Below are 21,780 nucleotides of genomic sequence, written 5' to 3'. Positions count from 1 at the left end.
GGCAGAGGGTGAGAATTTCAAGCCAACTCCCCACTAAGCACAGAGCCCTGCATGGGGCTAGATCTCACAACCCATAAGATCAAGACCTGAGTGAAAACCAAGAGTCGGACCTTAACCAACTGAGCCACTCAAGCGCCCCCATTATGTTTTATAATTAAAATATATAGTATTTCTTACCTTTCTCCTAAAGAAACATTTATGCACTTATGAAATACTTTGTCTTGTGAAATTTGAAAGCATTTGATAATACATTGTTTTCAGCTCTATAACAATCCATAGAAATAATTCTTAAAGAGGAACAACCTTATTCAACATTATAAGTGGTAGGTAGCTTATGAATATTTTAATTCGATGGGAATCCCAGGAGTACAATATTATGACATCCTCCAGGGAGAAATATGGCTTGTCACTATGGAGCTGGACAGATGCTGCATCTAGGACAAATACCACCACTTCTCAGAAGCTTTGCGCAGCCTCCCCACATCTGAATGAAGAGCTTACACAGCAATGCTCTTCCTTAGCACTTGGATTAAAGTTCTCTTTAGATTGGTTGCCAACTAGAATACAAGCCCCATGTAATATTTGAGACATATTTATACTAAACATTTGTTTATCTGAAGTGCAGATTTAGTTAGTCATCTACTTTTCCCCCCAAATCTGGCAACCCTAATTAGAGCAGTTTTTTCATTTCACCCTAAATTATATTTAGTTGCTTATATATTGACCCTGCACCCACACTCTGTACATATATATCCCAAGTTTAACCTCTGAATGAAGTAGACTTGATTATTTATTTTTATATTTTTATGTAAATTTAGCAAGCATTCAATAAATACTATTAACTGAAAATTACTAGTATGACAGGAGCCTAAGAGAGGGACACTTTCCATCTGGAACCAATGGTCCTGGCACTTAATCTGGAATGTTTTAGAGGCTAGAGTTGAGCTGAAACGGATTTAGGGGGCACAGGGCTAACTTAATTAGTCAGCTACCCTGTCTTCTTCTGCGAAGGGAAACACAAGCATGTGGTTCTAGTGATTCAGTGATTCAAATCTAGTAGAACTCAAAGAGTTGTCATTAACTTTAGACTCTTTGACCTAATCAGAATATGTTCATGGGTATTATGATCCCGCAGAACATTGAAAGAGCCTCTAAAATATCTGAAAAATAACCAGGTATATACTAGTACCCCTGAGTCTCCCCCCACCCCGCTCTTCCAGTTGAAGAAGTTTCAATCATCTTCCTGATTGGGCTTAAACTCCATCTTCTTCCTCTCTTTGAGTTGAGAGCACTATATTGGTATTGGACAGAGTGAAGCTCCATTGACCAAAGGATCCTTTCCTCTAAAAACTCTATGTGATTTCCTATCAGATGAGGTTTCTTAAAATATCAGTCTGTCTGTCCCTGTTTTCCAAGGGCAGTTTAATATTTGTCCTAAGCAGAAATATCCTATTTTTGGATGATGAACTATTTGGTCACTTACACAGTATCCACATTAATTGTCCCATAGTAAGGGTGACCCCTATATTCCAAGTTAGTGTTCTTCCCAGTGTTTTCTCAGGCACAGGTATCGGAGCTTTGAACCTGGAGGGAACAGAGAGGCTCTAAATCTGTTGGCTGCTTATATTACTCAACTTTCTCTTCTGTTTTCTTTTGGCCTTTTTGCTTTTGCTTTGCCTTAGCGCTGCATCAGTTTGGCTACTGGAAATAAGGAAGAGCATGCCATACTACTCTGTAATTTCTTTCTGTATTTTGGAAAGAAAGCTTTGGTCCTCCTGGGGACCTCAATGTTGGAAGTAAGTGCTGGAGTTAATACTTAAATAGTGTAAACAAAACTAATCAGCCTTCAGCTGCAAGTTTAAAAGACACCAAACCCAGTTTTCTGCCTTTTCACAAGCTAATTCGGGAATTTCATGTGCAACCAGTTATTTAGTTAAGAGGATACTGTTGGCTCATCAAAATGACCACAATGTAAAGAAAGGCTTTCCTTCACTTTTCTTTGTAAAGCTGTCCTAATAATAGTGCTACTTCATGGGGTTACTAAGATATTAAATTACACAGTGAATATGTGACACTGAGAACGGCACCTTGGTTCATAGTAAATACTCAAAATGGTGGTTATGGTGGTGGTGGTGGTGGTGATGTAATAATAGTCATAGCAGTAGTCGTAGTGGTTGTTAACTATCAACCACCATCATCTTTATAACTTTCTAATAATGGAGTTAAAGATCCTTAAGAAATACTTCTCCCTATTCTTCCTTCCTCAGTTTTTAGTCATACAAGATGTGGGTCTGAAATTTGTGTTTACCTGCCTGAAATTTTTACAACTTAAATATGCTCCTGCATTCATACCTCCAGAAAGCTATCGTCTTTTGGATTGTTTCTATTTCTACCATGAATATCTTGATAAGGGTCAAGATTTCCAGTCCGGTTTTAGGCTTTGTGTTATGATCACTTATTTCTCTATATTTCCTTGGCATGGCTTATTATTTTTGCCACATTTGCAAGCTAAAAGCCAGTGGTTAATCTCCCCCCTTGCCATCCCCCTGTGTAGTTTTAAGTGCCACTAGATGGCAGTAAACCGTCGACAACATTTCAACAACCGTTTGCTTTTGCGCCTGTGAGTCAACACCATGGGTGGCACCTCAGCTGTGTGTTTCACCTCAGCTCTGTGGTTAAGGTGAGGCCTCCTCTTTGTTGTAAAGAAGATGAGCACAGTGATAAAGAACAAGAGCCTTGGAGAGACCAGGCTACACGGCCCAGTGTTAAGAATTTGTGTTTGGGAGTCAGTCAAAGAGGGGTTTAAAACCCAGCAATGCCGTTTACTAACTGTGTGATCTTAGCTTGTTTACTTCTCTGAGCTTCAGTTATCCTCTCCCTAAACAGAACTAATGCCATTTACTGTTATGCTAGACAAGCCCCTCAACCTCCGACTCTATCTGGAAGATGGGCATAATGATCACTCCATCTCAAAGAATTTGAAGTGAATGCAAGTGAAAAAATTTCGTGTGAATGTTGAGCACGATACCTGGTGCACATAAATTCCCAATAAATGTTCAATAGTCTTTATTATTATTACCTGAAATTGTTATTCTTTTCTAAGAAAACTTTGAACTTAAAAAGGTATGTTCAGAACAGAATAGTAACATAATGACTACTTTTATTCCTCAGATGGTTTCCTATATACTTTCTCTCTAGCCTCTAACTTCAGATTTTGTTCTCAAAATTAACTTAATGGCTTTTTAACTTCATTTGGCTTTTTCAGAGCCTTAGGCAAGTGTCCATTTCCTAACTCTGCGTGGTGTTTCCCTTCAGTCCCCAAGTATATTCCACTCAAAGCAGGGCTAATCCCTGTAGTGCCTTTGTGTGAATTAGGCCAAAGTATCCCTACCTCAAAACATTTCAGTGCTAGCTGTTGTCAGAGTATACGGATTTTTCTAGAACAACATGTTTTACTGCTGCGGGGGTACACCCTACAGGGCTGTACATGGCAGTACCAGCTCAAAATTTCTCTTATTTGAATCTTCATGCTAGCCTGGGCCTGAGGATTTCTGGAGCTTTGGCTTTTTTGCTTTTCAAAAAGACTTCGAAGACCCTAAAAAAGACTTTTAGAAATCAAAGATACCACATACTTACATTATAATTTCCACATACAAAAATGAGTTAAATCAACCACCCACCAAACATGACTTTAACTCTTTTTCCTCATATAGGGACAAGTGGCTTATGTATTAACTCAAGAAACTGATGAATATTTGCTTTGGAATCCATTAACTGGGCAATGTCATAAGCAGTTTGACCCATTTTGTCCCTTACAAAGTGTAGACTGTTTGTTTGATGATGGAAATGTAAGTATATGGCGAGGGTGGGGGGTGCGGAATCTTATTTTGAGTTATCGCCTGAAGAGTCAAACAGTGGACCTCTACCTTCGCTCTACATTAGAATTGTGTGGAAAACTCCGAGGAGACTACAGATGTTCAGTTAGAATCCCTGGGATATAGAGCCAGGGAAATCTTTTATCCATAAAGTTCCTCAGGTGATTCTGTAGCGCCTCCAAGACTGAGCACCAGTAATCAGTCTAATGTTTACATACCCCTAGAATCGCTTTACTTCCTACCTCAGAACCTCCTTTGGCTTCTCCCACTTCATTTGGTAGTAGGACTGTAAAATTTTGCTCCATCCTAACCAGGTAGGGCCTTTGTGCTCCCATGTGCCTATACTGATTTTATGTTTATGTTTTAATAGGTCTGGTTTAATATTCAACAAAACAATACACCAATGGCTGTACATTTTGACTATTCAAAGGAAAGTTTCTGGAAACAGTTGCTTCCAAAAAATTTCCAAGGGACAAAAGCACGTACCATACAGGTAAATTATATTTTTCCAGGTGTGTCTGTATGAAAGTTCCCATTTGTTCTAATCTTTGCCAGTCATGCTATCTCTTGTTATGTTTATATAGCTGGTTGCATGTTGATTTACCTGGCAATATTAATAAAATCTAGTTTTCTTCGCCATCCAGCCTGAGTTTGGGCTAGTCTAACCATACTCCTCTGCTTGCAGAAAAGAAGAGTTGAGAAGAAGGTATCATCTTAAATGTGAATTTAGATTTTAAAGTAAAAATTTTTAAATATTTATTCTAAAACTGTAAATATAATGTTAAGATGGTGCGGTAAGTTTACTTTGACCTAGCTCTTCTGTTCCACATCCGTGGCAATGGTAAAATATAAAAATTGAAAAATAGAAGGCTTATCTGGGCTCCAAACCATGATGATTGTCTCATGGAATAGAAACAGGACAGAAATACTAGCAGTGAGTAGGGCCGAACAGGCGACAGCAGCAAGGTCTGAAAATGGTTCATGAAATCCAGGGAACCAGAGCCAGTCCCACTTTTTGGAGTCAGGGGTTGTGATGGGGCTTCCTACTTCACTACTCTTGAAAGAAGATGGAGAAGGAACGCTTGCAGACTCACTGCCTGGGGCATAAGAGGCAGGAGGAGGAAGCACCTCACACCTGAGGTCAAGAACAACCTAATGACCACAGATGGCTCAGCCTGTGGATCTGCAATGGACTAGTGTCACTTTGTGAGAGCACCCCAAATTTCACTTCAGTGGCTGTTTCTGGATTGAGGGCCAAGGCACGGCAGGTGCAAGCAACGGCAAAATCCATAAACTAAGAGCTACGAGCTCAGAGAAAGTGAGAGAAAAAATAAAGTAGAAAAACAGGCAGAAAACAGTTCATAGAAGCAGGAACTTGAATGCTCAATCTCACAATCAGAGAAATAAAATTTCAAACAATAAAACACTACTTCACATGTATAAGATTGACAAAAGAAATTGTAAGTGTGATCATACCAAGTGTTGGCAAAGAAGCAGAGAAATGGTGGGAAGGTAAATTGCTATAAATACTTTGGAATGCATTATGATGATATCTGATAAAACTGAAGATGCTCAATCTTTGATCACCAATTCAACTTCTAAGTATATACCATAAAGGAGCAAGCACAGGGAGACAAGTACAATAATGTTCATTATAGAATTGCTTGAAATAGCAAAAATAGATTAAAAAAAAAAAGGGGGCACCTGGGTGGCTCAGTCATTAAGCGTCTGCCTTCAGCTCAGGTTATGATCCCAGGGTCCTGGGATCAGGCCCCGCATCGGGCTCCCTGCTCAGCGGGAAGCCTGCTTCTCCCTCTCCCACTCCCCCTGCTTGTGTTCCCTCTCTCGTTTTGTCTCTATGTCAAATAAATAAATAAAATATTTTTTAAAAAAAGGAAAGAAAGAAACAATTCATCCACCAGAAAAAGAATACATGAGTTATGAAGTACTCATACTATGAAATCTTCTATATAGTAGTAAAAAAAAAAGAAACAATTTACACTAGTTCTCAACTTGGACTGTGTATCAATTACATCAGAATCTCTGAGGGTGGAACTTGCACACCTGTATTATTATTTAAAGCTCCCCGGGTGATTCCAGCGTGCCGCCGAGGTTGAGAACGACTGATCTAGAGCCATGAACATCAACATGAATGAATATTAAAAAAGTAATGTTAAGCAAAACAAAGAATATGTGAAATGACACATAGAGTACAAAACCACTTGTATAATAAAAGTTTGAAAACTATGTGTTGTTTATATATATATAGACACATAGTGATAATGTAAAAGCATTCATAGGAATGATAAACACCAAATTTAGGTTAAAGGCTACCTTTGGAGACAAAAAACAGAATGAGATCAGGGAGCAACATACAAAGTACTTCAAGTCCGTCTGTAATGTTTTACTTCTTTTTAAAAAATCTAAAACAAATACAGAAGAATGCAGATATTAGATATAGCTAAGTGGTAGGTATGTTGAGTGGATGTTCATTACATTATTCTCAATGCTTGTCTGTGTATTTGAGGCATTTGACAATATCAAAAAGAATGCATGGCGGTTGCAGGGAAGGGATCAAACAGTACTAAACTGTATAAAGAATGTCCCTCGCCTTCAACATTTTTCCTCACTAAGAAATAACCACTCTTAGTAGTAACTTGTGCGTCCTTCTAAACATTCTCCACATATTGCAAGCATATATATATATTTTTATATTTCCTGTTTGTAAAGTCATTTTAAAGAAGGGGAAATGCGCTTATCTCTCTTGAGCAAGCACTTTCAGCATCCACAGGCCATGCCTTGCTCTTGCCCTCCCAAAGTTGTGACTGATGGATTGCTGCCTCCTAGGGAGGAGAACGGTACATTTAGAGATGAGGTTTATGTGTACTATTAATCAGTCTGTTAGGCGTTTAGTGAATGCGTCTCACATGCCTGCTGAGCCAGTGCCATGTCAGGCATCGGTTCCACAAGGAAAGACATGTCTCAGTAGTCCGGAGGCTTGTGTTCTCAAGGAGCAAAGAGAAGGAAGCCCTTGCAGGACAGAGTGGTAAATGTGATTACAGAAGAAATGAGTGTGCTTTGGGAGCACGCAGCTGGAGGACCTGAGGGAAAGGACAGTTTATGGGCTTCCTGGGAAAACGGGATGAGGGGCAAAGGGAGGAACGTGAGCAGGAGCCGGCTGAGGGGAAACTCAGGGTGGACAACCACGCAGCAGAGCGAGGGTACAGCAGACGTGCGGGGCATGGAGGGATCTGGGGAGCAGCTGAAGGGCAGCTTGGCCGTGCCAGAGAGTGAGCAAGACAAGCTCAGGGGTGAGCAGAGTCCTGCTAAGGATGTGGCCCTGTGTCTCAGGGCAGTCAGAAGCCAACAGCACTAAGGCAAGGCTGCCATGATCACAGCTGTAGTTTCTAAAAGCCACTCGCCTGAGCGTGGAAACAAAACCTTTTGCCAAGTTGAATCTATAAATATAAAACTCAGAATTGCGTTTGGCTTGTATCTCTACTGATTTCTTTCCTGTGGGTTAATGGCCCTCAATCTTCTGTCTTGCCACACACATCCCAAAATAAACTGCTATCTGTAGTGAACACTTCTGTATCGTGATCGCAGGCACAAATTTAAGCGTCTAAGGTGAGTATGTGGGTATGCAGAGATGAAGTTAACAGGGAAATCCTCTTGAAGTTTTATAAAGATAGGAATTCCCGGAAAGAAAGGGGACTTTGCCAAAAAAGGAAAGTGGACAAATACCTTTATGAGGTATTTGTACCGAGTTAACATAACCCAGGCCTCTTTTTCGGGCCTGAAGGTGGCCTCAGGAATCCACAAGAGTTACCTGCTGGAGAGAGGGTGTGGGGGAGGGAGTGGAGGTGTTGGAGGGTTGCACAGTGGTTGGTGGCAGCAATAAAGGCATTCGGCTTACCTGTCCTGTCTGGGAGAGCTGGTGGCCCTGCAACATGACGCTGGAGTTCATGGTTCCCTTTCTGCAGTGCCTCCCGTCTCCTGCCAGCATCTGTTGTGGGGAAGCTCCCTGTGCCTGGGCCTGTCATCACATCTGTCCACGGCAGGCCCCAGAACCCTGGAGGGCTTGCTGAAACATGGAGTGCTCAGCCTTGCCTTCGGAGTTTCTGATTCAGTGGGTCCCATGTGGGGACTGAGAAGTTGTATCTCTAACAGGTTCCCAGGTGTGAGGTTGCTGGTCTGGGGTGGGGGTGGGGGGCACACTTCAAGAACCACTGGCTTAGATCACCACGTGACAGACTGAATCTTCTGGATCACTCCTGAGATATTCTAGCACCTAGAGGTCTAAGAACTGTTGCCGTCTTTTTGTACAACCCTCCCTCCACTCGTGTCCCTGTCTCTACAGCTTTCTGTTTCTCAGTTCAGGAATGCCCAAAGTAAGAATGTCTAAACCCAGCCCCTCCTTCTTGTCCCCGTGAGCCCTGCGAGATAGGGCGGGGAGGGCTGGTTTGGGTGGTAGACTTAAGGAGTCCTCTCTCCTCTCAGCAAATCCCACAGGGCAGGGAAGGGAATATGGGGAACGTGGTAGAGCATTGCTCTCTGCTGTTTTTACAATGGCTTGGAGACAGGGGAAATTGAAATGGACCACACACACACACACATACGCACGCACGCACGCACGCAAATAAAAAGACCCAGCTCCTGCAAGCTGAAAGAAAAGGATACTCAAAGAAGGAAGATGATAAACCATGTTAAAGGAGTAGTAATAACAATAATACCTGATTTTATTGAACAATATGTGCCAGGCTCTGCGTGTATTACTTTATTTCAAAATCTTCACAAGACCCTAGGGAAGTCAGTACTATTATTGTCCCTCTTTTAAAGATGTGGTAACTGAGACTCAGGTTAAGTTACTTTAAGACCCCAGTTAATCAGTGGAAGAGACTAAAGCAGCTTGCCAAAGGCTATCTGGTCTCTTCGATAAATATGGCAAATGCTTGTTTGAATGAATGAATGTGGGCAGCAGCTCCATCTCATCTAGGAAAAATACCCTAATTCCTCATCCTGTGCTCTGGTAAAGTAGTACTAAAATCAAAGGAAGCACTGTGATCTGTGTTTTACCTTTGTGCCTCTGTAGTGGAGTGATTTCGCCACATGAAAGGGGTTTGGGTTCCCCTTGTTATAGTTCGCACTCCAGGGGTGACCGCAATGTAAAGGTTGTCTCCCTAGAATCTTTTTTGACTTTCAATTGTCTGTACATTTCAGCCTGAAGAAATTATTTATTGTGAGACTAATAAAAGCATGATAGAAGATCTAAAGAACAGGTATCACCTTTATTTGTATCTTACAATTACTACGTTTTCTCCCGAGTCTTTCAGTCCTCCTTCCACCTTTCAGCCCTCTAACCCAGTCTCTCAAAACACCTCTTCGATTCCTCAATAGAAGCAGGAAATGGAGTTTATAATAGTCTCTTCCACTGAGTCAGCTGTCTTTTGGTCTGTGCATCGAAAAGCAGCCCCTCTGCCATTCCAGAACACTCCTTAAAAAGACCATCAAAGTAAAAAAATGGTTGCCTCTGGAAACATTGTGAGGCTGCTGTTGGGAAGTTCTCAACACAGACACCTGTTGACGTTAGAGTAATAATAATAATGTGGTAGCTAATACTTCCTGAAAGGTTATGAAGGTAAATGGCCCACCACTTGGAGTATGGAAAAAACATCCAAGTTGGGTGGTAACATCAATACTGTCCCACACCCACCGCTAGCACTCCCCCCTTCCCTTACACACACACACACACACACACACACACACACACACACACACACGTGCCCTAAGGAGTTATTCAGTCAAGCTGAACAAATTTGTCAAAGTCACAAACTTTGCAGCAGGCCTTACTCCTACTCCAGATGTGTCAGAAGCTTCTAGATCTTACTGCCTTCAGTGACTCATTCTGACATAGTAGGCGGCCCCATAAGCTGCTACCAACCGATCAAAACAAAGCATGACAAAAATAATTTTGCTACTCTCTTCTCTCACTAGCACACAACTCCCACCTCGTATTCCCTTCCTTTTTCCTCAATTCTTAACAAAAAAAAAAGGAAGAAATGGGGTAGAGAAATGATTCCCAGCTTCTGGTTTTTTATCAGAATCAATTCTAGAACTATTTAAAAATACAGATGTCAGGGTCCCAGACCAGGCCTGTTGAATCAGTATCTGGAGGTAAAATACGTTGATAAAGCCCTATTAGCGATTCTGATGCTTAGCCACTACTGAGACAGCAAACTCCAAACTGCTTGGTTACACCACAGACAGCCAAGAGGAGACTCCCAGTGGCTTTTTTTTAGAGCACACACTGATTCTGTGCAGAGATGAGGCTTCCCAAGGGGGCCCCATCAATCCAACCTGCACTGTCCCTGGAATAGTCTACCAGCAGGCACTGCTCTAGGGGCTGAATATACAGGCACAAATCCCTGCTCTTACGGAGGGTACATTCTAGTAGGGGAACCTGATCGTCATACTTATCAGTCTGTGCCTATTTCCTTCCAACTCTGCCTGCTGAATTAACTGATCTAATAAATCCATCCCTGCTAACATCACCCAGACCAGATATCTGAATTTTGGTAAATGCAGTTTCTTGGAAACAATGTTTTATGGCAGGGGAGGGTCCTGGAGAATGGGGATGTCAGTCCAGTGACCAGACAGTAGATGGTTGTCACATCACACCCAATAGGCAGCTGCCTACACACAGGTAACTGGAAAAGAGCTGTGCCCCTGAGATCTCATTGTTGGCTACCTCAGGAAGCTTCTTGCTTTCCCAAGCCAAGCAAGAGCTGCTTCTCCCCAACTTAATAATGTGAATGATGGCAGATAACCTTAGCCATAGAGGTCTGGTTCATCCTAAATAAAAAAAAATATTCTCATACTTGAGCAAAGTGCCACAACTCTTACACATTTATTAAACAAATTGTAATTTGTCATAAACTAATCTTTGCATTCTTCCGTTAGGATTGAAAGGACTCTGAAATGTAAAATGATGGAATGGCGACCTAAACAGCCGACACGTTGGAATCGACAATGCACTTATATTTTGCGAAAAATCCTTCCTAAACTAGAACTTGGCACTGGAAGCTTTGTTTCATCTGAAGAAGAGAGTGAATTTGAAAGACTACTACAATTTTATTGGGTGTGTATATGATTTAGTGCATTAATAACATTTGTTTTATCTATTTTGTTCATTACTAGGTAATAGTAGCCTTAAATATCCCTGAAATGCTTTTATCTTGATCCTGGATGATAGATGATATGACATTAAAATACATTTATTTATAGACTAAGAAATTTCAGATATACTGAACAGCTATTACCATGACCACACTGCTTGACATTTTCTTGGAATCAGTCATATATTGTATGTTATATAAACCACAACCTCTGGAAAGAGATGACCAAAAGGAAATCACCTGCAACTGAGAAATTGAAAAATGATCCCTTGGTGGTAGTAATAGAATAGATTCCCTGTCCTTGGTTCTGGGCAAGAGGACTCCAGGCAAGCTTTAATATCTTTTATATGCAAAATACTCCAAATGTATGTACCCAGCCTGGACTTCTCTCCTGACCTCCTCTCTTATATATTTACCAACACATTTGACATCATCCTGGATGGTTAAAAGGCATCTCAAACTCAACAAGTTCATAACCAAACACCGGCATTTGGTATATTGCTAGGGCCCTCCTTCTTTTCCTCTACCTACCCCCAGCTCTGGATATCCTCTCACTGACTCTTCCCTATGAACTGGTCCGGTGGGTTTTTCAAAGCCCCAGCCTCCCAAAAGTGAGATTCTTTCCCCCTACTATCCCACAGACTAGGAGATATCTCCTAGGGAAACCCTATGAGAGAAGAAAAGAAAGAATCTGTTGAGAGTTCAGTACTTAGGCTGTCAGGTGGGAGGAGCTGCAGGTGCTGTTTATTCATGAATAGGGAGGAAGCTCTTTTGCATTAAAAAAAAACAGAATTAGGGGTAAACAGATAGGCAAAGCAATATAAGCCAAGGTTTAAAGCTTAGAATTTCTTTGTAAAATTATCTATTTAATAACGCACAATCATAAACCTGAGCTGAATCCTGTGGCTTGGATTCAAACCCTGGTTCAATCACTCACTAGCTTTGACCAAGTAACCTAACTTCTCTGTACTTTCCACCCTACTGGGCGAGATAAACAGGGATAAAAATGGTTATCTGGTTTGTGGTTATGGTGAGGATTAACCACAGCACCCAGCACTCAGCAAGTGTTTAGCAAATGTTAATTATTATTTGTATTTTATGTGCCAGGCATTGTGTTAGGCACTGGGGTTATGACCATAAACAAGGCAGATACAATCTAGTGCATTCACAGAGACTATAGGCTAATGAAACAGACCAGAAAACATATAATTGCAATATATTTTATTAAGTAACATAGGAAAGGATAGCAACCTATTGCAACCACATGGGAAGGACACATGAACAGATTTAAGGATCAAGAAAAGCCTTCTGAAGTAAGTAATCTAAGGCTTGAAAGAGGTGTATGATTGTTGTCTGTGTATTATTAAATAGATGATTTTACATAGGACCATGTACTATAATCCTTTAATCCCGTCACATGGTGGTCACTTAAGAAATATGAACTGAATCAGTGTTAAATAAATTCTCCCATAATGCTTACTTCAATACCTCATTTGTAGGACCAGGTAATTTTTTCATTGGCAGGTTGCTATTCTAGAAAGGGTGCAAGTATGTGGAGTGTTGAGTGTGCAGGCTCTGGTTTCAGCTCTGGCTCTGCTCCTCTCTCTCTCTAGAAAGTGGGGATTATAGTAGAACCTACTTCATAAAGTTGTTTGAGGATTAAATATGTATGTGAAGCATTTAGTCCTGTTCCTAGGATATCATAAGCACCTATAAAATAACTTATTATTTTATGACTATCATTTTTTGAGGCTTTTGTAATATTTTTGCATACAGTGATTCCTGATTACCTACATAATTATAGCATGGGTTTACGCGTCATTCTGTCTTTTGTCTAGGTCACAGGATTTCCTATCCAGATGCCTTACACTGATTTACAGTCAATTATTGATGCTGTGTATCAAACTGGAATTCATTCTTCTGAATTTCCCCAGACAGAATTTGCTCTGGCTGTATACATTCACCCATACCCAAACAACGTATTGTCTGTGTGGGTCTATTTGGCTTCCTTAGCTCGACATCAGTGAAAAGGAAGAAGGGAAAAGGAAAAAAAAAAGTGCTATGGGCCCCTTGCCCAGAACAATCAAGACTTTTCTGGTACTTTAGGACTTTGCTACTTATCCTCAAGTCCAGCCAAGTATGAACCCAAGTTTTGGTTCTTTTATCGAGTTGGGCACAACGGAGACTCACTCCCTGAGCCTTTGAGAATGAGTGTAAATGACCTCCCCACTGGAGACCTCTTCAAGGAGAACACTTTGGGTAGTCTGGTGGCCTTGGGTCACTGTCTACAGTAGGTCTTATTATGGGAAAGAAGTGATTCTGGCCCCTCCCTCTGAAGCCAGTATTACTCAGGCTGTAGGCCTCCACACCACCTCCGTCACATCACCTGGGGAGGCTTGTTGAAAATGCAGACTCCTACATCCCGCCTAAGACCTACTGAATCGGAACCTCTGGGAGTGAAGCTCCAGAACCTATGTTATTGTAAACAAGACCCCCAGATCATTCTGATGACCTGTTAAGAGTGAGAACCCTGCCTTACAGAATGAGAACCCTGCCTTACAGAATGTTGTCATTACCAATGTGAGCTTGGCACGTTTGATGCTGGTTCTGATGCCATTCCAGGTGGAAGGTATTCCAGTACGAACATGAGGTCATAGCCTCTCATAAGATAAAAGATTATTGCGCTAGTGAAGTCAAAGGAAAATCTGCCATGTTGGGCTGAGGGCTGAGGCCAGCTTCTGGGGGCTTCCTAAAAGTTTTCACTTGGGATGCTACTGACCTGAAGTTCTTCCAGCTCCAACTATTTGGAAGGGTCTCCCAAGAAGCTCTGTTTGATATGCTTTCCTGATTCTGTGAGAAAGGGAAAAATGGTCTTACCAAATCTCAAGGCTCCTTTTTCCCTTAGTGAACAGCCTGCCATCCTGCCTCTGGCACTTTTCTGCTGCTTTCCTTTCCCCGTGGAGGGGCCGCCAAGGAGGCCCATCTAGATCCTAGGAGCCTTGAGAGAGAGAGTGGACAGGGACCTGAGTCAGAAACGCTATACTTTCTTCTCTTTAATTATTCTGTGCTTCACAGAAAAAAATATACACTTTACTTAAATGTTACAGAACAACTTATTTTAGAAAAACCAAAGGATATAGATTTCCAAAGGTTGATGAGAGCACTTTTATAGGAGGTAAAAACAGGAGAAAGAAAATTGACCTCTCCCAGTGCAGGAGTGCAGGATCTTCTTGGGTCACTCTCACAAGTAGAGACCCCAGGTTCATCTCTGGGGAATCCTCAATCTGAATTCTCTCCTGCAATGCGCCTTCATGGGCTGATGCCAGAGAAGACCTCATTTATTTTCAGTGATGTTTGTCTTGGACCAAACTTGAGATTACTAGGAGAGTAAAATAGTAGGGATGTGGGTGAAGAGAATGCTTTCTCTCCAAGGTTAAAACCTAATCGTGTGTGTTCTCTGGCACACATATGAAGATTAATTAGAATTTTTGTTCTTATTTGAATGTTTGTGTTTAAATGCTGTATGAAGTTTTGTTATTAACAAGTCTCCCACATTGATTGGGGTAGCACAAAATGATGTCAATGGAAAGACAAGGTTACCAAAAAAATACTGAACTCATGCAGTTCATTTCTGTGGCACCTTCAATATTTACATTACTATTTTGCTAGTTGTTTATGGTTTTGGAATTGATAGGCCACTCATGAGTAAGGGAGAAAGTGTTCTTGGGCAAGCATAGAGGACCCTTCTGTATCATATGCATTTTTTTTTACAGGTGTATGGATTTCTCAAATAAAATTTTTTCCTTAAAATTTTGAAACTGTAATGAACCATTTTTTTATTTGTCTACTTTAAAAATACATGATTTTATTCTTAAGTTTTTAATTCCAATTAGTTAACATACAGTGTTATATTGTTAGTTTCAGGTGTACAATATAGTGATTCAGCAATTCCATCCATCACCCTGTGCTCATGAGAATACCCTCCTTAATCCCCATCACCTATTTAACCCATCCCCTCACTCACCTGCCCTCTGCTAACCATCAGTTTGTTCTCTATAGTTAAGAGTCTATTTCTTGGCTTCTCTCTCTCTCTCTCCCTCCCTCCCCTTTGTTAATTTGTTTTTTTCCTTAAATTCTACATATGAATGAAATCATATGGTATTTGTCTTTCTCTGACTTATTTCACTTGGCATTACACTAGCTCCATCCATGTTGTTGCAAATGACAAGATTTCATTCTTTTTTTATGGCTGTATAATAAATATTCCACTATATATATATATATATATATATATATATATACACAGACACAGACACACACATACACATATATATATATACTACATCTTCCTTATCCATTCATCAAGCTGCTTCCATATCTTGGCTATTGTAAATAATGCTGCTATAAACATAGGGGTGCATGTATCCCTTTGAATTAGTATTTTTGTATTTTTTGGGTAAAAACCCAGTAGTGTGATTGCTGAATTGTAGGGTAGTTTTATTTTTAACTTAAAAATACATGATTTTAAATGTGACATCTAATTTTAAAGTTCTTTAAATCATTCCACAAATAATAACCCATTATGTACAAGACACGTCAGTATGTGCTAGAGTACAGCAGTGAAAAGACAAAGGTCCTGCCCCTGTGAAGCTTACATTCCTCAGGGGAAATGGACCATAAGCAAATAAACAATAACTGAGATCATTTCACTATGTACTGAGTGCTATAAAGAAAATAAACAGGATGGCATGATAGAGAAGGACTCTGGTGGGGATAGAGGGTATAAGCAGAGTAGTTAAGGAAGTTGTCTCTAAAGAGACAATGTTAGAGCCGAGGTTTAGAAGATGATTTATCAACTAGAATTGCATTCAGTTGCATGAAACAGAAACCTAATCATAGTGGCTTAACCAAAAGGGGTTACTTTTTCACATAACCGCCAAGTTTAGAGGAGGCAGTCCAAGTCTGATGCAGTGGATCTGTGATGTCATAGGTGTACTAGTCTTCATCCATCGTCTAAGGAGGCATCTCTAGGGAGGCTTCTGTCCACTAGCTCAGTGGTTCTCAAACTTCAGCATGCTTAAGACTCACCTGAAGAGCAGTTGACACAGATTGCTGGGCCCTACACTCAGAGTTTCTGATTCAGTGGGTCTGGGGCGGGGCCCAGTGATTTGCATTTATAACGAGCTCCCACGTGATGCCTGGACTGCTGATCTGTGGACCACACCTTGAGAACCTTTGCTTTAGCCTCACATAACCGTTTCCATGGCAAGAAAATGCAGAAAGAGAAGGGGGAAGTAAAGGACGCAGCTGGTGCAGCTCTTTTAAAAAGCTTCCCAGGAGGCCATGCCTAGTAACTTCCACTTAGCTGCCATCGACCAGAATTGTATCACTCCTAGCTACAGGGCAAGCTGGGAGGTCAAGTATTGTAAATGAGGTTTTGCTGTCCCAATAAAATCAGTGCTCTATTGGTAAGGAAGAAGGTGAGGGTGGCTTATTGGGTAGGCACCTGTGGCTTCCACAGATGAGGGGAAGCCGGTAGTGCAAACCTACAGCAAAAGCCTAGCAGGCAGAGAAAACTGCAATTGCAAAGGGCTTGAGTCCAGAAAGAGACACAAGGAGGGGACAGTAGAGGCACATAAAGTTGGAGAGGTAGACAAAGATCAGATCACATCAGTCATGGTAAGGAATTCAGATTTTATACAATAACAAATCATTGGAAGGTGTTAAGTAACAGTGAAATATTTTTCATATTTAAGACTATAAAAATTACTTCTACAGATACCCATTATTTTGCGTTAAGTGCATAAATGTGATCATATTTTTTAAGTGCAGCTAATTTTTTCTTTTTCTTTCTTTTTTTTTGGTTTGGGTCCCTATCCCACTGTTCTGTCCCCTCCTCCATCTGTATTATTCACCTCACTCACCTGCTTGCCAACCAAGTATGCATCCTTCCACTTACCGTCATTCTCAAATATACATATGCACATACGTGTGTGTATGTTCCTGTTTGCTTTATAAAAATGGGACCATATCACGTATGCTTTTCTGTATGTTGTTTTTCTCCTTCGAAAATCGTAGAAGTACCTCCAAGTGAACTAATTCTTATTTCTTAAAGGATCCATAGTATTCTAAAGTGTGGGCAGAACCACTACAGACACTTAAGCCGTTCATGCACCACACAACTCATAATTTATGTGCAAGGACCCATGGAGTTGTGTAGTATGTGGTGGCCTTGGTTGTGAAGATGTTAGGGTTTATTCAATCATTCTCCTATTGATAATATCTTTTGATCCAGTTGGTCAAAGTGCTGTTTAGTTTTCCTATGCCCTTGCTGTTTTCTGTCTACTAGTTCTGTCAGTTACTGAGAGAAGTGTACTTAAGTTGACAACTGTAATTATGGGTTTGTCTGTTATTTCTTTGAGTCCTGTCAGGTTTTGCTTCATGTATTTTGAAGCTCTGTTGTTAACTGCACATACATTTAGGATTTATGTCTTCTTGGTTATTTAACCCTTTTATCATTATGCAATGTTCCTCTTTGTCCTTATTAATTTTCTTTGCTCTGAAGTCTATTTTGTCTGATGTTTGTCTACTACTCAGCTCTCTTTGGATTCGTGTTTACTTGGTATATATATTTTTTCATCTTTTTATTTTTAATGTACCTATATAATTTTATTTGAAGTGAGTTTTTTATAAATAGCATATAGTTGGGTTATTTTTTTAAAAACCTTCTGACAATCTCTTTTTTAATTGGCATATTTAGTCATTGGCATGACTTAAGGTCATTATTTATGTTTGGACTTAGGTCTACCATTTTATTATTTGTATTCCATTTTTCCTCTCTGTTTTTGTTCCATTGTTTTTCTTTCCTACTTTATTAGATTATTTGAGCATTTCTTAGTATTTCATTTTAATGTATATATTTTTTCGTATATATTTTTGTATATTTTTAAAGAGTTCTCTGGGGATTGTACTATACATACTTAATTTTTCACAGTCTACTTAAAATCTACCACTTTAAGTAGATTGTAGAACTGTCACCACCTTATAGATTTCTTTACCTTTCCTCCTTTATATATATAAACGTAGAAAGAAATAATTAAGATGAGGTCATCCTGGATTAGGGTGGGCCCTAAATCCAATGATTACTATCCTTCCAAGAAGGAGAGAGGACACAGACACCAGAGGAGGAGGTCCCGAAGAGGAAGGCAGAGACTGGAATGATGTAGTTACAAGCCATGGAGCACCAAGGATTTACCAGGAGCCACCGCAAGCTAGGAAGAGGCAAGGAAGGATCCTTCCTTAGAGCTTTCAGAGGAGCCTGCTGACAACCTTATTTCAGACTTCTAGCTTCCAGAACAGTGAGAGAATGAATCTCTGTTGTTTTGAGCCACTCAATTTCTGGTAGTTTGTTATGGCAGTCTTGGGAAACCTAACATAGTAGTAGACCAATTCAAGATATATTTTGGAGGTAGAATCAACAGAGCTGTAGTTATGAAACATACTTCTGAAATATCAAAAAAGGTCAAGAATGAAATGTAAGACTTTTACTGGAAATAATTCAACTTCAAGTTAAATATAGCAGATTGAACACAGAATTTATTCTACTCCCTCACAAGTGGACCACAAGAGTGAATAAAAATTTAGAAACTAGAAAGTAGATAGACCCATGATTAACCAAGTTACCAGAGCAGAGAAAGTTGAAAATAAAGTGGCTATAGATTCAGGGGTGTTGGGACTTTTCAAAGTCAACAAGAACCTCCAAAAACTCAGGACCTGCAACATCTTTCTTTTAAAGATTTTATTTATTTGAGGGAGCCCAAGCGGAGGGAGGGGTAGAGGGAGAAGCAGACTCCCCACTGAGGGGGAGCCTGACACGAGGCTCAATCCATGGACCCTGAGATTATGACCGGAACAAAATTAGACACTTAACAGACTGAGACACCCAGATACCCCAGGACCTGTGACACTTTAAGGATGGAGGCAGGGGTAGAGATACTAGGTGAATTAAAAATAGGATGATTGGTTAAAAGTCTTTAAAAGGAATGACTAAACTGTAAGATCTCCCTCCTCATCCTTTGTAGCCAGGCAACTCTACTTACCAACACTAGAAGTCTGAAAGCTTATATTCTAAAGAGGTTGAACTGTGGGAAGGAGAAAGGGGTTCTACTGAGAACAGAGAAATCATGTGAAAGTCTGTTTATAGTGAGGACAGTCTTCTAGGCTGCTTTTCAGTGTAGCCTCCAAAACATTATCAGCCAGTCTTACACCATCTCCCTATTCTCTTGGCAGAAAATGAGAGGGCTAGAAGGCATTAATTAGAGCATAAATGCAAAATTATGAGGGGAAGTGGTTTCCAGGTTAGAATTTCATATCTAGGGAAACAACCAAGAATGAGGGGGAGATTAAGGATATTTTCAGATATACTGGGTCTCAAAGATTTGCCTCCCAGGTACTCTTTCTCAGAAAGCTACTGGGCTCTGTAAACTCAGGGAAAGAATGACATCGGATCCTGGGAACAGGAATCTATCCCAGGATAGGCAGCTAGATAGAGCTCTAGAGAGACGCCATCAATATTGGAGCTGGAGTGTCAGGGTAGGTGGGTCCAGGAGGATAAATCAAGAGCAGAAAGATAAAAGCAATAAATTATCTGAAGGTTTGACTATTTTGAAAGCTGAATGGAGACATTTTGCAGAGCTATTGGAGAATGTAGAAAACTTAAGATACAGGCTTGAAGAAAGCTAAGGAAAAAAAGTCCAGGAAAACGAAAAGGAAAGTATAATTATAGGACACCATGTGGCTCAACAGTGAACATGTTTGTGTAGTCATAACAATGAAAGCAACTGAAAGTGGATGTAATCAAAAATATCTTAAAATTATATACTGGGGAGATGGAGGAAGGGGGAAATGTGTGTGTGAAAGGTAACGTATGGCATCTAAATCTTTATTTACCAGGACAATATGTAAATATATCTAAAAATGACAAATTGAAATCCTAATATAAACATGACAGTTTGAAAGATGATAGCAAACACCATAAGAAATAGCTAAAAGAGATCAAAGTGGTTACCTTTTGGAATAGGAATTGGGAGTGAGGAGGGAGTGGAACAAGGAATGGTTGCTTTCCATTATATGCCTTTTAGAAATATTTGACTTTTAATGGGTGTACAGACATGAATTGCCAGGATACACTTTAAATTTAAAGCCTTTAAAACTGGATAACGATCAGAGCTTTATGGCTAGTGTCGGGTCTCTTTCCCCACAGAAGCCTTTGTCATGTGTGTGGCAAGAGCAAAGAACCTAAAATGTTGAAGTCAGAAGCAATCTCAGCCATCATCTAGTTCACTTTATAGATAGGAACCTGAGTCTCAGAGGAGATAAAATACCAGTACTCTTAACTGGAAGCAATAAATCAAGAACTGAGAACCAGAGCTCAGGGCTTCTGGCTTCTAGTCCTTTGCATCCAGTGGAATACAATGTAGCCATTGAAAGGAATCCTGGATGTTCTATTATTGAATGTTCACCAGAATATATGGTATGACAAAACTAGGTACACAACAGAGAGTGTAAAGTGTGATTATTTGTGCACAAAATGAGGCATGCATTATGCATATGCATGGTTTTAAGTACCTGGATATCCCTAGAAGGGTACAAAAGAAAATGGTATTAATGTTGCCTATAGGAAGAACTGAGATTCGAGGAGAGAGGTAGATTTGCCAGTCACAGTATACAGTTTTCGGTTTGAATGTATTACCTTTTGCATGCATTCATTAAAAAAAAAAAATTTAAACAATTTAACATCAGTTGCTTTTCACTGCCTAAAGTTCATGAGTTTTAAAAAGCTTTCCAGAGAATCTGGTCCTGCCCTCATCTTTTGCCTAATCCATTTTGTGCTTTATGCAGCAGGCACAATGGACCCTTTGCGAGTTCTCTACTCTGCTCATTGTTTTAAAGTTCTTTTTTTTACTTCCGTCCTTTCATACCTTTGCCAGCTGCTGATTCCAAGACCTCCAAGTGCTTCCTAATGTCTTCACTCCAGGCAGACACTGACCTCCATGTTCATTCCAAACATGCCTTCTCCTTAGGGTCATTGAATTTGCTGTTCCCTCTGCCTGCAACACTCAGCCACCAGATATCTGCATGCTTCCTCACTTCCCTCAGGCCTTTGCACACCTCACTTTATGGTGAAACAATGTCTGCTCACTGTCACTTTTCTATTCTCTATTTCTGTTTATTTTTCTTCACAGCACTTGTCACCATGTGACTTTTTGTTGTTGCTGACTTATTCTGTTTCTCTCTCCCCATTAGAATATAAACTCTATGAAACCAGACTTCATTAAGGAATTAAGTAAATACCTAATTGTGTCCAGCTTGCCCGAAAGGAATTAATGAGGAAATCATAATAAACCTGAGTTTTACACTTTAGGGATTTATAATCTAAGACATACTAGGGCAAATTCATATATATATGAAGTGTATATATACCCACACACAAATTTATAAAATGAATGAACATTAAGGTCCTTTCATCATAGGCAAATCCAGAAAATCTGAGAATTCTTTGTGAACAAATATCTCCCAGTAAATAACATCTTCAAAGTAAACCATGAGAGACAACCTACTTATTATACTGATGATTACAGTCTGTGACCTATTTTTCTGAAAGGGTTCTTAACTAGACCCTGCACATTTAAGTTATTGGGATGCCAAATTATTGTCATAAAGTTGCTTAG

At 40.1% G+C, this 21,780-nt stretch overlaps 1 protein-coding gene across 3 annotated transcripts in view; it reads left to right on the top strand.

Annotated features, from left to right (window-relative positions):
• Window positions 1-13,077, top strand: part of CC2D2B (coiled-coil and C2 domain containing 2B) — a 98,946-nt gene extending 85,869 nt beyond the window's left edge. For 2 of the 3 annotated variants that reach the window (XM_028098962.2, XM_088019932.1), the window contains 6 exons: window positions 1,683-1,796; window positions 3,714-3,848; window positions 4,246-4,368; window positions 9,096-9,154; window positions 10,836-11,013; window positions 12,889-13,077. In XM_028098962.2, coding sequence (XP_027954763.2) covers window positions 1,683-1,796; window positions 3,714-3,848; window positions 4,246-4,368; window positions 9,096-9,154; window positions 10,836-11,013; window positions 12,889-13,077 — 798 coding nt within the window. Of the gene's footprint in view, window positions 1-1,682; window positions 1,797-3,713; window positions 3,849-4,245; window positions 4,373-9,084; window positions 9,155-10,835; window positions 11,014-12,888 lie in introns of all 3 variants that reach the window. The other variant, XM_088019933.1, reaches the window with a different exon arrangement.
• The last annotated feature ends 8,703 nt before the right edge of the window (window positions 13,078-21,780 follow it).

The sequence above is a fragment of the Eumetopias jubatus genome, unplaced genomic scaffold (genome assembly GCF_037043125.1).
Source record: "Eumetopias jubatus isolate StellerSeaLion01/CBP00866 unplaced genomic scaffold, mEumJub1_p1.0 scaffold_17, whole genome shotgun sequence".
Taxonomy (NCBI): domain Eukaryota; kingdom Metazoa; phylum Chordata; class Mammalia; order Carnivora; family Otariidae; genus Eumetopias; species Eumetopias jubatus.
Note: the sequence above shows the minus strand (reverse complement) of the source record. Positions and strands in the feature narration are given on the sequence as shown.